This window comes from Diabrotica undecimpunctata, chromosome 8 (assembly GCF_040954645.1).
Source record: "Diabrotica undecimpunctata isolate CICGRU chromosome 8, icDiaUnde3, whole genome shotgun sequence".
Taxonomy (NCBI): Eukaryota; Metazoa; Arthropoda; class Insecta; order Coleoptera; family Chrysomelidae; genus Diabrotica; species Diabrotica undecimpunctata.
Window position 1 is genome coordinate 84859619 of NC_092810.1, and position 16324 is coordinate 84875942.

The 16324-nt window shown below is 32.9% G+C and overlaps 1 protein-coding gene and 1 long non-coding RNA gene across 2 annotated transcripts; one reads left to right on the forward strand and one right to left on the reverse strand.

Moving 5' to 3' along the window:
• Window positions 1-2859: 2859 nt before the first annotated feature.
• On the forward strand, window positions 2860-4239 carry LOC140448962 (uncharacterized). Its single transcript, XM_072542103.1, has 4 exons — window positions 2860-3024; window positions 3087-3170; window positions 3227-3532; window positions 3610-4239. The coding sequence occupies exons 1-4, from the start codon at window positions 2860-2862 to the stop codon at window positions 4237-4239; spliced, it is 1185 nt and encodes a 394-aa protein (XP_072398204.1).
• Window positions 4240-14345: 10106 nt separating this feature from the next.
• LOC140447725 (uncharacterized) lies at window positions 14346-16013 on the reverse strand. Its single transcript, XR_011951630.1, has 2 exons — window positions 15629-16013; window positions 14346-15098 (listed from the first exon to the last, which is right to left on the reverse strand). It is a non-coding gene; the product is annotated as an uncharacterized lncRNA (long non-coding RNA).
• Window positions 16014-16324: the final 311 nt, after the last annotated feature.

Genomic DNA, 16324 nt, shown 5'->3' on the forward strand with positions numbered 1-16324 from the left:
CAGGCATCATTTGGTGGCATCAGTAAATTACCTTTTGTAAATAAAAAATAATTACACCATTAAGAATGTCAACAAAAGTCGGCCCTGCAGGTAACTATTTAGTGCAATATTTCTTATTTATTGAAAGTCAACATAAATGCTCAATTTGATTTAAGAGCGTAGGCACAAAATTTCGGGCCAATTCTTTTTAAATGCAATCATTTTTTTTTCGAATCCTGAGAAAACTAACAAATATTTTTGAAAAATTTAAATACAGAATGAAAGATTACATTATTACCGAGGGCCGAAAGTCCCTTAGAATAAACAAAAAGTTTTTTTGAATGAGATATTTCAAATTAAAAATCACACTAAATTTTCTCTTTTTTTTTCACCCCTGTAACTTATTAAAATAAACATTATAGAAGTTTTCGGGGACTTTCGGCCCTCAGTAATAATGTAGTCTTTCACTCTGCGTTTAAATTTTTCAAAAATACTTATTAGTTTTTTCAGGATTCGGAAAAAATGAATGCATTTAAAAAACATTGGCCCGAAATTTTGCGCCTACACTCTTAAGAATTTATATTGTGTGATATGCCCACTGACTATTAATTTTCTGGTTGTTAGCTGTCATTGGCGGCTTGGCCACGTAACTTCAAAGAACTGTCGCTTCTCTGTGTTGGGTTGTTCTCTGCTTATAGCGTCTATATTCTTTGATAAAACAAACGTTGGTTCTTTTTCTACTTTATTTTCTTTTTTTACGTTTTTATATTAACATTAATTACATGTATTTAAATGTAGTTGGTTAAACAGTGGCTATGCTGTAGTTTCTATAAATTACAACACAGAAACAGAGAAGGAATAGCATCACATTTCAAGGTGGACTTATATCTCAATCCAACATAGCGGGCTTCTGGTCCAAAATGAATTGTGCAAGTCTTCTCTGCCAATTTTGTTAATCCAAATATCATAAAGCTAAAAAATAAATAGTTTGTTTTTAATATTTTCTGTGAAATAATGTTACATAGTATATTTCTAGAGGTGCTTTACAAATGGACAAATAAACAAAAGTTTTGTAGAAAAAGTTCTTGAAACATTGAAGAATTGCCACATTTTTAATGGCGATAATTTTAATTCCTAAAAAACTTTTACCTAATTCGATATCGGCAACAATTCTAATACACATCATAACATGAAAGAAAGAAGTTTGGGACAACATCGGACATTTTAAGGCAATTATTAAAAAATAAATAAAATCTTATATCAGCATTTTCTACTTACCGCCCTATCTTTTGGAAAAATATGCATTTGAGTATCCTTATTGTAATTATTACAACCATTAACGCAACAGTTAAAAACCGTAATTATTTAAATATGATGGCAAAAAAACAAACAATTATTTAATCGCAAATAATACAACTCAAAACACTGTGTCGAAACCACAATAAAAATGGCGTACTTGTTTTGTTGGTTGCGGTATTGCGCAGTCACGAAGCTTTGCTATGAATGCTACGCCCTCTGGTGTCCTTAGGAAATACAAATTTCAGAGGACTGTCACTCCCATAAGAGATACCCGGGCGTGAAGTTAGTTATAAAAGATTTGTAGTTACTTTTTGACAGACTAGAAGTGGCTGGAAATTACTATACAACCAAGCATACGTGCCCATAGCGTATTTCATTAGAGTATTTCGTCGACCTCTTTTGCAAACTTATAAAGTCGGGTCCATCGATATCTCGTCAGTCGGCAAATTCAAGCATAATATTTGTATGTTTGAAATTCGAGTAACCGATGTTCATGGACGTATAGCGATATTGGTTGTTTCACCGACACAAATTTTTTGATACAAGTATTAAATCATAAAATAACAATGTGTAATGTGTATATTATAGTAAAAGAGCAGAAAATCTGATTTTGGAAAAACTAACAAAACGTTATATTTCTTTGTTTTTGAAATGGTTAAAAGTGAAACGTAAAAAAATTATCATTCTACCTGTCGAAAAAAATACTAGGTGAAACAACAGCATTATAAGGCTTTTTAACGCTTCTCATTTTTTCAGGCACTTGTTATATATTATGTCATACAATTTTAAGATATCTACGTCATACGTCTTTTGTATGTATAGTTATTGGTACCAATAACGTATGAAGTAGATATATTAAAATTATACGACATAGGGGAGACCGGGGTTGGTTGGGCATAGGGGTTGGTTGGTACATTTCTAATATTTCGGCATCCGTTCGGGTAAAACCGGCGTTGCTCTTATTTTTCGGGAGGTGTTGTTGACGACAGTTATCGTTGGTGTGTGGGCGTCGTTTTGTGAGTTTTACTTGGTGCACGTGGTTTTGTCAGCCGTAAGTAAATATTCATGTAGTTGAAACATTTGTGTTATCAGTTTTATTGCTTTGCCGATAACAACAGCTTATATACATTAAGAAACTTTGTACTTTTGTCAATACTTACCAAATATAAAACCTTGATTAATGCTTTAACATGTAGTTTTGGCATGTTTAACCTAAAAAAGTGCATTGGGGATGGTTGGTTCAGATTGTGAAGGTGTGGTTGATACGGTGTACCAATCAACCCCGGCGAGCTACCTTTACGCTTTTTTTTTTGTTACATTTCTAGCTGGCTTTTTTCTTCTTCTTTTGGTGCCTATTCGTTTCGAATACTGGCAATCATTCTGACTATAGTTATTTTATTAACTGATGCTTTAAATATATTAGTTGCTGTTGTGGAGAACCATTTCCTCAGCTTTTTTAAATATGACATTCTTCTCCCAGTTTTTCTTTTTTAGTAAACCTTTATTATAATGCGTATCTTTAAAAGATAATCAGAAAGAGAGCCAGATACTATACCCCCAGATACAATACCCCCAGATACTATGCTAAGGGCTGCTAGAACCGTAAAACTGCGAGGGCAATTTCTAAGTTCTGCTGCTGGTGACTTTAAAATTCCTTTTAACACGTTAAGAAGATTTACGATAGAGGAACTGCAAGCAGAAAGGGAAATGTCTTTAACAATTGTTGGATACTCTAAAAATAGACAGGTAGGTTTTGTAAAAAATAGTATCCTTGATGGTCTGCTTACTAATAAAATATTTGGTTTTAGATTTTTACCGAGATTCAAGAGTCCAACCTTGCAGATTACATAAAAATATCTGCAGATATTTATTATGGTCTTACGCCGAAAGAAGTGAGACGATTAGCTTTTTTATACGCAACTTCTTTGAATTTGTTGGTTCCAAATAGCTGGAAAACGAATGGGATGGCAGGCCCGATTGGTTTACATCGTTTTTACAGAGAAATGCTGAATTGGCCAAAAGGACGCCTGAAGCCACCAGTTTGTCTACAACGATGAGTTTCAACAAAACAAATGTAGAAAGATTTTTCAGCAATCTAGAAATTGTCCTTAGAAGATTTAACTTTAGTCCTGCGGACATCTGGAACATGGACGAAATTGGGATTACTACAGTTCAGATACCTTCAGATCATATTGTGGCTAGACGTGGTGTTAAACAAGTGGGAAGAGTTACTTCGGCAGAACGCAGAACGCTTGTAACTTTAGCGTGTGCTGTTTCTTTTACTGGAAATACTGTGCCACCTTTTTCATATTTCCTCGAGTACATTTTAAGCTCCATTTTCTCACAGATGCCCCGGCTGGAAGCGCTGGAAGTGCTAATCCGTCAGGCTGGATGAAAGAAGTTCATTTTATACAATATATCCAGCATTTTATTAAATACGGCAAGGCATCTAAAGAAAATCCTCTCCTACTTTTGATATACAACCACGATTCGCATTTGTCTCCTGAGGCACTAAACATCTGCAAAGATCACGGCATAACAGTGTTATCTTTTCCACCTCACTGCAGCCATAAGCTCCAACCACTGGATCGCAGTGTGTATGAACCATTAAAAAAGTATGTCAATACTGCGTGTGACTCTTGGATGACTAATCATCCTGGTGCAACGATGACCATTTATGATATACCCAGTATAGTTCGTACTGCACTACCATTAGCGATAACTCCAAACAATATTACAGCTGGATTTCAGGTTACCGGAATTTATCCATTTAATAGAGATATTTTTTCGAACAGTGAATTTATGGCTGCTTATGTCACAGATAGACCAGATCGTGAACAAGATTTGCAAGCTATCGAGCAAAACTCGAGGCAAAACCCGAATTACACCCATCGAAGTGACGTGTCGATAACCCATTGCCAGACCAACAAACTAATTCTAACAAAGACACGCAGCATGTAACAAAAATATGTTAATGTAGCAACAATTGTGCTAGAGGAAGTCTGGGTGACTCTATCCAGTGTAGCAAAAGGGTGAACTCTAAAATGCACCTTGATACACCAACGAACTAATATGGGGAATAACGGAAGATGGAAGGGATTAGATAGAAATAAATTATGTAAAAGAAATAAATATGAATTTTATGAAGTAAATATGAATTTTAAAATATAACAGAATTAAGTGTTGGCTAGCGACTATGCAGGAGAATGACCACTTGACACTCAAAGAAGGATTCGGCCAATTTGCATGCCCTACAGAGACCGTAAGATATAAGAATTAATGACAAGAAAACCACCAAGAAATAAACAGATGAAAAAAATAAAAGCTGCTCTAGTGAATGGTTGGGCGCCAGGAAGTTAAATGTTTTCTTCCGAGATATCTTGTATTGCTGAAATATGAAAGATAGGTATTAATTGAAATATTGAATTGTTTTAACCCAACTTTAATAAATACCAATTTTATGTACAGACTATTTTAAACACTTATATATGACCCATCACCTCTTATATACAATTAACTTATCTATATTTACAGTAAAATCCCTGAATAATTATAAAACAATTTACCCCTTAAAAATTTCAAATTGTGACAAAAGTTAGATCCAAAAATAATGTATAAATAATAAATATAATTATATACTACTCACTAATAGTTAGTTTTCGTTCAAAAATTGTTTAGGTTTTTAAGAAAAAAAATTCTCTGGGATATGTGTGCACACAATAACCTAACAAAGAGAAATTCAAGGGAGAGTTATAACCTCATCCCTTGGTAAACAATAAATAATTAAATTAAATTACAATGATAAAATGTTTTTTTTTAGGAAAAATTGAAAATATTTATTATTAAGGATAGTTTTTGTTATTAAAAATTGAACCAAAAGTTAAACCTTGAAGAGGACATAAAAAAATTATTTAAAGTAATTGAATGATAATAAAAAAAAATAAGTCAGTTCTTCCTGTCGGTTTCCCTCGAAGAGTGGAGAACTGGACTCAGGTGGTAACAAGATACCAAACCTGTATTCCCTGGATCAGGTACTATTGGACAAATACGTCCCTTTAAACTGCTTCTTAATTTCCCATAAAAAAACCAACTTGAAACTCCTTCCCCTTATCTTTATTAAGTATAACCCCAACTAAAAAATAATTCTTCTCCTGACTTGTAACTGGATTCTTGAGTAGGCTAAAAAAACAGTTGTGTTACTCCAAGTTTTTGTACATACAAAAGTTAAGGAAAAACACAAGGGTTATCAACCTTGGAAGGCGATACAAAAAATGTCAGCAAGTGACCTTAAATTGAAATAAAAACCTTAATGGTTTTCGGTAAATAGTGACCTTCGAATGGTGTGACAATGTTTTTATAATGTATGGATATATTAAATAGATAATTTTAACGGAAAACATGATCTTTATATTAAATAGAATAGAAAAAAAAAGAAATATTAGCCGGTTTAAATGGTATGAAATTGAAATACATAATTGTTTACTTTAACTCTTGAAAGGAAATAAAAATTTGAGATAGATATAGAATCTAATACTTATAATTTATTTAGGTATAAAACTTTTCCTTAATGAAATAAGGTGAAATATAACATGTATCAAATATATGGGATACCTATCAAAGACGAAATTAAAATAAGTCTGAATTTTACTAACAATGGCGGATGGTATGAAGGATTTTTCCTTATAATTTATTTGTAATGTTATCTTACCGGCTAGGGTGATCCAACTGAAAATATCCTCGTACAAAACAACAAAATAACTCAAATGGTTTCTTCTAAAATAACAGCTCTTCACATAAAAAATAAACTTAAACTAAATTCGGGAAAAAAATGGACTCCCAGCCGCTCTACTCTGAGATGTTTATTCACTCACATCCAGTTAACAAGTGACAAGTTGAGATTTTACACGTCGCAGAATAAATGTACTTTCAGAATTTCACCGCTGAGGGCGCAGTTCAATGCCAATATCAGAAAATAAAATTTACTGGGAGTTATTTAAATATTTAGTTTAAGAATATTTTAATATGAATTTAATTTAGAATTAAATTAAAAGATTCCAGTCACAAAAAGAAGGTAAACGATTATTTAAGTAACGGACTCGTTACATTTCCCTCTTACTTGGAGAAAAAAAAATTTTTAGTGAAAATTTTTTTTTTTTTTTTTTTTTTTTTTTTTTTTTTTTTTTTTTTTTTTTTTTTTTTTTTTACTTGACTGATTGGTTAGATGTAGGTTAACCAATACTTTAACCATATGTGGAGCAATCAAGAATCGAGAAGAAAAAATAAACTTATATATATAAAAATTATAGCCATGGCAACAATTTTCCAAGTACAGCTATAAACTATATTAACTCACTAAAATATTTCCAAAACAATCTACATCGATTCACACGATTATCATTAACCACAGATTATGAGTGATGTAGAAACAAAGATATGGTTTCATATAAAGATACCCACATGTAACTAAGTACAAAGTCACATACTATCTAGAGTAAAATTAAAGTAAAGCTTTAACATAGCATAGTATAGACTAGTACTACAAATACTCAATGCAAATAATCCAAAATAATGTGCAATCGGACCCTGGTTCCAAAATTGACTCATCAATGGACAACAGATTTATAGAAGAGCATATCCAAGGAATAATCAATCAGGCAAATGGGTGGACCGATACACAATAATAAGTAATAATAAAAGTACCAACATACTTATATAAAACAATATAAGTAACATTAAAAAATACCAAATGTATAGACAACAATATAAGTGTCGAATTGGATGGTAAATCCAAAATTGACCATACAGTGGACAACAGATTTATAAAGTAGCATATCCAAAGATAATCAATCAGGCAAATAATGACCCAATTCACACTATAACCAAATAAACCAAATATGGTAGGTCCACATATACCCACATCCGGTAATATGTGCCTAACCTTAAAATTCATCAAATAAATTATTGGATCAAAATGTGGGACTAACGGCTTAAACAAAAGGACAGCCATAAAATCGATTCCATCCTGATGATCTGCCATCAGTACATTTGGGATCCAAAATAAAGACCAAAAATAAAAACTAGAAAAAAAACAACAAAATTAACTTATGCTGATACTCGATAACTATAGCAGGTAGCTACAACAAATTTACAAGAATATCTAACATAAGAGCACTAAAAAGGAGTTTAATGTGCCAGTAACTCTAACAACCATAGCAAAATAGTAAGAGTTAAGGTAGGAGTAATAACAAAACAGAACATCAAGAACGAGTAGACCAATTTCTGAAGAAACTGCAGATTTATAATTCGTTCTGATATTAATAAAAGAGAACAGGATAATTCCTAATTCAATATACCAAAATATAGATAAGTGCCTGAGGAAAGAAGTGAAAATAACTATAAATGGCCTAAACTATAAATAACTATAAATATCATTTGTTGCCAAAATATGGAATCACTATCCATAACTGTAATCTAAACATGTTAGCTGTAAAGGGAGCAATCCATGACTTGAATAAACTATTTTATAAGTAAGAATAATAAATCAGCTAAGGAACAACAATTCTTATATTAGACCAAAGTCTGAAAATATTAAGGATTAAAGCTAAATGTTCAAATCCTAAGACGTTCTACTGCCTAGATAACTGTACAACTTGTCATGAAAATGGTGAATTCCGAAATTCATTGCACAACTGAGGCCAACAATTGAACTAAAACTTCGAACCCACATATTCAGTCACATATACACAGGCAGAATAGTCTATATAATATAGAAGTGTACTAAAATTATGCATACTGATTATCTATATAAATTCCTAATGACATAACAAAAAACCATCCCACGTAGCACATTCAGATACATGTTCCTATATAACTTGATCATGACCAATAAACGGAATCAAATCCATAAAAAAATTACAACATTCTTTCCAACCTGGCAAAACAAGTAAGCAAAATGGGAACATAGGTTATACACACATAAACATATAGCACAGTATAGTAGCATTACAATATTTAGTTCCATACCAATGCAACATCTAATATAAGTAAACACTCTAATGGCCTTAATAATTTTAACTAATTATAAACAGATACTAATCAAAGTATAAGCTGTAGATATATCAAATCTGGTGATTAATAACAAAAATCTAAGAAAATATCAAATCGTAACCAAACCGAGCCAAAACAATAACACTCATAGGAATAAGTTAACTTAATAGACATTAAGTTAATCTTCCTCTGAAGATGAAGATGTTGCCTCATCTGTTGTATTATCAGGGAGTATATCCTTTATATGAAATTGACCAATTCGTCTATTTGTCGAATTGTCTTTTAATTCATATACTAAAGGAGATATTACCCTAACGACAGTACAGGGAACATATTTCTGACAAAACTTAGCAGAAATGGCATCACCTTTATTTGATTTTACAAAATTCCGTTTCAAAACTCGATCGCCCACAAAAAATCGCAAATCTCGTTTCCTCAAATTATACTGATGCTGATTTCTATGGTAAGAAGCTTTCAACTTCTTCCTAATGTCAGCGAATATTGGAGGTAAGTTTTGGAGATCTTCCATACGGTGAAGTTTCTCAGAAATTTGAGGAAGAGTTGTTGAATTTTCAGAAATTAAACCGAAATAATCACCTGACAATGGAACATGCCTACCAAAATTAACATAAGCTGGAGAGCACTGAGTGGTTTCATGAACAGAAGTTCGAATGGCTTGAGCAACTGAATGAATGTACTGATCCCAAGCTCTATGATCAGTGTAAGTGTAAGATCGAAGAGCAGTAACAATGCTACGATTTACACGTTCAGTGTGGTTAGCTTGCGGATGATAAGCTGCATTGTAGAATATCTTTTGGACCTTATATTTACTTAAAAGATCTTTGAAGGCTTTAGAAATAAATTGTGGACCATTATCACATGATACTATTTGGGGAATACCAAATAGTAAGAACACTTGCTCCTCTAAGAACTTCAAAATAGCTGGAGTTGTAGCCTTACGAAGAGGGCAAACTAAAGGAAATTTGGTGAAGTAATCTACAACTACCAAACAATACGTATTACCTGAATAACTACGGGGATACGGTCCAATAAGGTCTAAAGAGATCATTTGCCAAGGAAAATTAATGTTCCTAAACGAACCCATTAATCCAGCTTGAGGTAGGTTACTCGGCTTGCATGTTGCACAAACTCTACATCTAGAGATGTATTTCTTAACTGAGTTGCGCAGACCAGGCCAGTAATATAACTCAGCTATTTTACTAAATGTTTTATAAAAACCAAAGTGACCTGATGTCACATCATCATGAAAAGTTCTCAAGACTTCATCCCTATTTGCTGTTGGGACTACTATTTTCCAATCAGACATATTCGATAAAGACTCAACTGGACTGATTACATGTTTATACAGGATATTATTCTCTACCTTGAAATCAGGATATCTAGTAGGTTCTTGGGTGACATTATGAATCATCTTTCGATACCAATTATCTGGAGATAAAGTGGACAGATCTAAAAGATTGATATCGAATGTACGTGACAACGCATCTGCAACCACAACACCATTGGCTTTGCGATGAACAATATTATAATCAAAGACAGAAAGCCTACAAATCCAACGGGATAAACGTTGTGACGGATTTTTCATGGAATGTAACCATAATAAAGAACTATGATCTGTGATGATAGTAAACTTACGACCCTCAAGATAGTACCGAAAGGCATCAAGACCATGGATAATTGCAAGAAGTTCTCTCTCTGTGGTGGAATAATTTTTCTGTGCTTTATTGAGCTTTTTGCTGGTATAAGCTATTGGATGTTCCGAACCATCCTTCATTTGAAATAGTACACCACCTGAAGCAGTGTTGGAACAATCTGTCATGAGATAGAAATGCTCTTTAAAATTCGGAGATGTCATGACAGGTGCACTAGTAAGAGCTTCTTTTATACGCCGGAAAGCATCATCGGCTTCTGAAGTCCATGTAATAGTTTGGCCTTTTTTCCTATTTTTAAGGAGATCTGTAAGTGGAGACAACAAAGTAGAATAAGACGGCACAAACCGACGATAATATCCACACATGCCTAATATCCTACGGACTTGAGTGGTAGTCTTAGGTATAGGAAAATCTTTGATAGCTGTAACTTTATCAGGGTCAGTCCTTAAACCTTTACTATCGACTACATATCCTAAAAATTTAAGACTAGGACGACAAAACTGACATTTATCTAAATTAATAGTTAAATTAGCCTCTTTGAGACGTAAAAACAACTTATCCAAAATTTCCATATGAAGAGAAAAATCAGGAGTGACAACCAAAATGTCATCCAAATAATAAAAAACATAGGGCTCTAACTGAGGACCAATGACTAAGTCCATCAGACGACACATTGTCTGAGGAGCTGAAACAAGACCAAAAGGCATAGTGACAAACTGAAATAATCCTTTCCCACTAACTGCAAAAGCTGTATACTTTTTACTTTCCTCACTCAAAGGAATCTGTAAAAAAGCTTTAGATAGATCGATAGAAGAAATATACCTAGCATTCTGGAGTTTACTTAGAATGACGTCTATTCGGGGAATAGGATAAGCATCCCGATTTGTAGTAATATTATTCAACTTTCGACCATCGAAGCAAACCCTAAAAGATCCATCTTTTTTCTTGGTTAACCACAAAGGACTACAGTAAGAAGACGTGGAAGGTTCAATGATCTTCAACTCTAACATGGAATCAATTTCCTTTTCCAAGTCAACTTGCCAAGCCTGGGGAATAGGATACTGATATTGTCTAAAAGGTGTGGTATCTCCCACTTCGATAGTGTGAGATATTAAGGATGTACGACCTAATTTGTCTTTTGACGAAAGGGTTGTAAATTTAGAGATCATATTCTCTAATTGACTTTGTTCTGAACTAGATAAACTAGTAAAATCCTGAATAGCACTAAGTAAGGACAGATTAAATTGAGAAATAGAAAAGGAAAAATTAGAACAATTTAGTGTGCTATTAAAAGCATTTAAGAAGTCCATACCTAAAATTATAGAATTCTGAACTGAAGGAATAATATAGAATGTAATTTGTTTACATAAATCTGCTACTGTGATTTCAGTTTCAAATTTGCCTGTAATAGACTGAACTGTACCATCTGCAGTAGACACTTGCAGAGAAGAAATGGGCCTAATAGAAATCTCAGCATTTTTCAGTAAAGCTAATGAATGTGAACCTATCACAGAAATGTTCGAGCCACTATCTAAAAGAGCTAAACAAGATTGTCCTAAAATCTTAATAGGAAGATAAGGTCTATTATCATTATGTTTTCTCACTAATAACGAATTCAAATCAAAACAACAATTATCTGATTGATCAAAAATTTTAAATGGTACTAAACTAAACTTATTATCTCTACCTACACAATCAGAGGATGCAATAGGCAAACAAGAAGAATCAGAAATAAAAGAATCCTCCTGAATTGTGGTAGACTCTGGTATAGATACTGGAACTACTACACTGCTACTATTATGTTTATTACTAAAATTTGGGAAGATATTTGGGGAAGATAATCTATGCGAATCAAATGTATTATATTGAGAAGTTACTTCTTGGAATGACTTGGTGTGGTGTGTGTTGGTTTTTTGGGGACAACCCCTTTCCCTTTCCGACTGGAAGACGGGTTTGGGTGGCTTGACGTGGTTGGACCAGTGACTTCGTTTGATGTAACGGTTTGATTCCCTGATGGGGGTGTGGACGGAGAAACGCTCAGGGGACGGACCTCCGATCGTTCGTTTCCCGAACACCTAAAACAATTGCGTTTGAGGGTATTTTCTTTACCACAACCGTGGCAGAAAATACGGGTACGAGGGATGCCGCAATCATAAAAAGTGTGGCCAGACTCACGACAATTCCAGCACACTACAGAACTTACAACTGAGATATTACGCTCAGGGCCCTTAGATTGCCAAGAACGGTGCCTAAAAGAATTTTGGTGACCGAAAGAGTCAGAAGAGTGTTTGGAAGTGGTGGGAGGTTGAGAAGACCAAGATAAAGTTTCCTCCAAACGTTTACATTTCTCGGTGATGTCTGCTATACTGGTGATGTCTACTAAAGCTAATTGCTGGTGATAAAAAGGCAATAGACATTTCAGAATAATCTTAATTTTTGCAGAATCTGTTAAAGGAGTCTCAAGGCGACTACACATACCCAAAATGTTATTGATAAACATCGTAACAGACTCATTTGGCTTCTGTTTACGATTTTTGATTTGGTCTAGAAGGTCATCTTGAAATGAATATGGAAGAAAATCAGATTTAAGTTTCTGAGCCAAATCAGACCAATTAGAAAAATTATTGCGGTTGTTTCTAAACCACGTAAAAGCTGCGCCTGTAAACAATTCAGCAGAAGCTGCAAAAAGATCATCTTCACTTACTCCTCTCGATACTCGAAGACATTCCACCCTATCCAAAAAAGAAATTACTTGGTCATAATGACCTTCACCAGAAAATGTAATGCCCCATTTATGTACCTGAACAGGTTTGGGGTGTAGAAATGAGTTAGCTGCTTGGACAGAAGAAATAGGTGTTGAAGTAGCAATTGGATTTACTCGTGAATCAAGTTCACCCTCTAGGCTAAGAATTCGGATTGAAATTGAGCGTTTATAAGATTGCTGCTCCTCATTCGAACACGACAATAAATGAACACGGCCTGAGATATGAGCTAGACGTGATATCAGCCTGGAGTATAGGCTATCTTGGACAGTCCCTCTAAAATCGGATATCCTTTTAGCCAAATCATCCACAGTCTCATCAATCTCTTCTTGCTGCTCTAGAAAAGGAATACTTGTGGCAGAAATTTGTCGAAAGCTTCTGTTTCCTTCTTCTTGCCTTAAAGCTCCACGCAATAGTTTGCGTTTTAAATCCACATTGGAAGACTCATCAATATTGATGTCCCTAATTCTCAACTCATAATCTAATTCCTTGACTAATAAATGTTCTACCTTGAATGCAGACATTGTGAAAAAAAATAGATGAATAAAGGAATAGACAAAGGAAATAATGTATTACCACTCCACAAAATCAATCGAAGAATAATCTAAAGTTTTCAAAAAAAAAATATGAATATATATGTACCAACACACCACAAAATCAATCCAAGAATAATCTAAAGTTATTCACAAAAATTTTAAAATGGTTAAGTAAATATAACACAATCCTTGAAGCAACACACAATGGTTTCAACAAGTATATGATTAACAAATAATTGAATATAAAAAACCCACCAATATTGGCTAATATATATATAAAAATAGTAATATCTAAATTATTAAATTCTTATAGTTCAATAATTAGTAAAATAGATTGTTAACTGTACACAATGATTAAGAAGGTGAGGGTTTAAATATGAATATAAGTAAACTGCAGCAATACAAGTATACCTATAAATGTAAATCTAATAAGAAAAGATAAATAAATAAGGAAGTTAAAAAAAATGAACAGAGAGCAACAGGAACAAATTAGAAATAATAAAGAATATTTTGCAAAGAGAAATATACTACAGAATGTACGGTCTGAACTGAGAAAAGGCACCACGTTGGGCTCGCCAATGTAACAAAAATATGTTAATGTAGCAACAATTGTGCTAGAGGAAGTCTGGGTGACTCTATCCAGTGTAGCAAAAGGGTGAACTCTAAAATGCACCTTGATACACCAACGAACTAATATGGGGAATAACGGAAGATGGAAGGGATTAGATAGAAATAAATTATGTAAAAGAAATAAATATGAATTTTATGAAGTAAATATGAATTTTAAAATATAACAGAATTAAGTGTTGGCTAGCGACTATGCAGGAGAATGACCACTTGACACTCAAAGAAGGATTCGGCCAATTTGCATGCCCTACAGAGACCGTAAGATATAAGAATTAATGACAAGAAAACCACCAAGAAATAAACAGATGAAAAAAATAAAAGCTGCTCTAGTGAATGGTTGGGCGCCAGGAAGTTAAATGTTTTCTTCCGAGATATCTTGTATTGCTGAAATATGAAAGATAGGTATTAATTGAAATATTGAATTGTTTTAACCCAACTTTAATAAATACCAATTTTATGTACAGACTATTTTAAACACTTATATATGACCCATCACCTCTTATATACAATTAACTTATCTATATTTACAGTAAAATCCCTGAATAATTATAAAACAATTTACCCCTTAAAAATTTCAAATTGTGACAAAAGTTAGATCCAAAAATAATGTATAAATAATAAATATAATTATATACTACTCACTAATAGTTAGTTTTCGTTCAAAAATTGTTTAGGTTTTTAAGAAAAAAAATTCTCTGGGATATGTGTGCACACAATAACCTAACAAAGAGAAATTCAAGGGAGAGTTATAACCTCATCCCTTGGTAAACAATAAATAATTAAATTAAATTACAATGATAAAATGTTTTTTTTTAGGAAAAATTGAAAATATTTATTATTAAGGATAGTTTTTGTTATTAAAAATTGAACCAAAAGTTAAACCTTGAAGAGGACATAAAAAAATTATTTAAAGTAATTGAATGATAATAAAAAAAAATAAGTCAGTTCTTTCTGTCGGTTTCCCTCGAAGAGTGGAGAACTGGACTCAGGTGGTAACAAGATACCAAACCTGTATTCCCTGGATCAGGTACTATTGGACAAATACGTCCCTTTAAACTGCTTCTTAATTTCCCATAAAAAAACCAACTTGAAACTCCTTCCCCTTATCTTTATTAAGTATAACCCCAACTAAAAAATAATTCTTCTCCTGACTTGTAACTGGATTCTTGAGTAGGCTAAAAAAACAGTTGTGTTACTCCAAGTTTTTGTACATACAAAAGTTAAGGAAAAACACAAGGGTTATCAACCTTGGAAGGCGATACAAAAAATGTCAGCAAGTGACCTTAAATTGAAATAAAAACCTTAATGGTTTTCGGTAAATAGTGACCTTCGAATGGTGTGACAATGTTTTTATAATGTATGGATATATTAAATAGATAATTTTAACGGAAAACATGATCTTTATATTAAATAGAATAGAAAAAAAAAAGAAATATTAGCCGGTTTAAATGGTATGAAATTGAAATACATAATTGTTTACTTTAACTCTTGAAAGGAAATAAAAATTTGAGATAGATATAGAATCTAATACTTATAATTTATTTAGGTATAAAACTTTTCCTTAATGAAATAAGGTGAAATATAACATGTATCAAATATATGGGATACCTATCAAAGACGAAATTAAAATAAGTCTGAATTTTACTAACAATGGCGGATGGTATGAAGGATTTTTCCTTATAATTTATTTGTAATGTTATCTTACCGGCTAGGGTGATCCAACTGAAAATATCCTCGTACAAAACAACAAAATAACTCAAATGGTTTCTTCTAAAATAACAGCTCTTCACATAAAAAATAAACTTAAACTAAATTCGGGAAAAAAATGGACTCCCAGCCGCTCTACTCTGAGATGTTTATTCACTCACATCCAGTTAACAAGTGACAAGTTGAGATTTTACACGTCGCAGAATAAATGTACTTTCAGAATTTCACCGCTGAGGGCGCAGTTCAATGCCAATATCAGAAAATAAAATTTACTGGGAGTTATTTAAATATTTAGTTTAAGAATATTTTAATATGAATTTAATTTAGAATTAAATTAAAAGATTCCAGTCACAAAAAGAAGGTAAACGATTATTTAAGTAACGGACTCGTTACAAGCAAGCTGGAAAACCTGGAATTTGAAACCGTTTCCAAAAGACGCAGAAAGAAAAAAGCAACATGGTCGCAAAAAAAGAAAATCTGAAATTTTGACAGATACTCCTATTAAAGATGCCTTAGAAGAAGAGAAAAAGAAAAAAAAAATAAAACGAAATCAATTAAAAAACAGGTATTTAGCAAAAATAAAAAGAACACGGAAAAAACAAGCCAAAAATAAAAACGATCCAAGTAGTGATGAGGACACCTTCTGCCTGATTTGCGTTGAACCCTGGTCAAATAGTTTGCCTAACGAGAAATG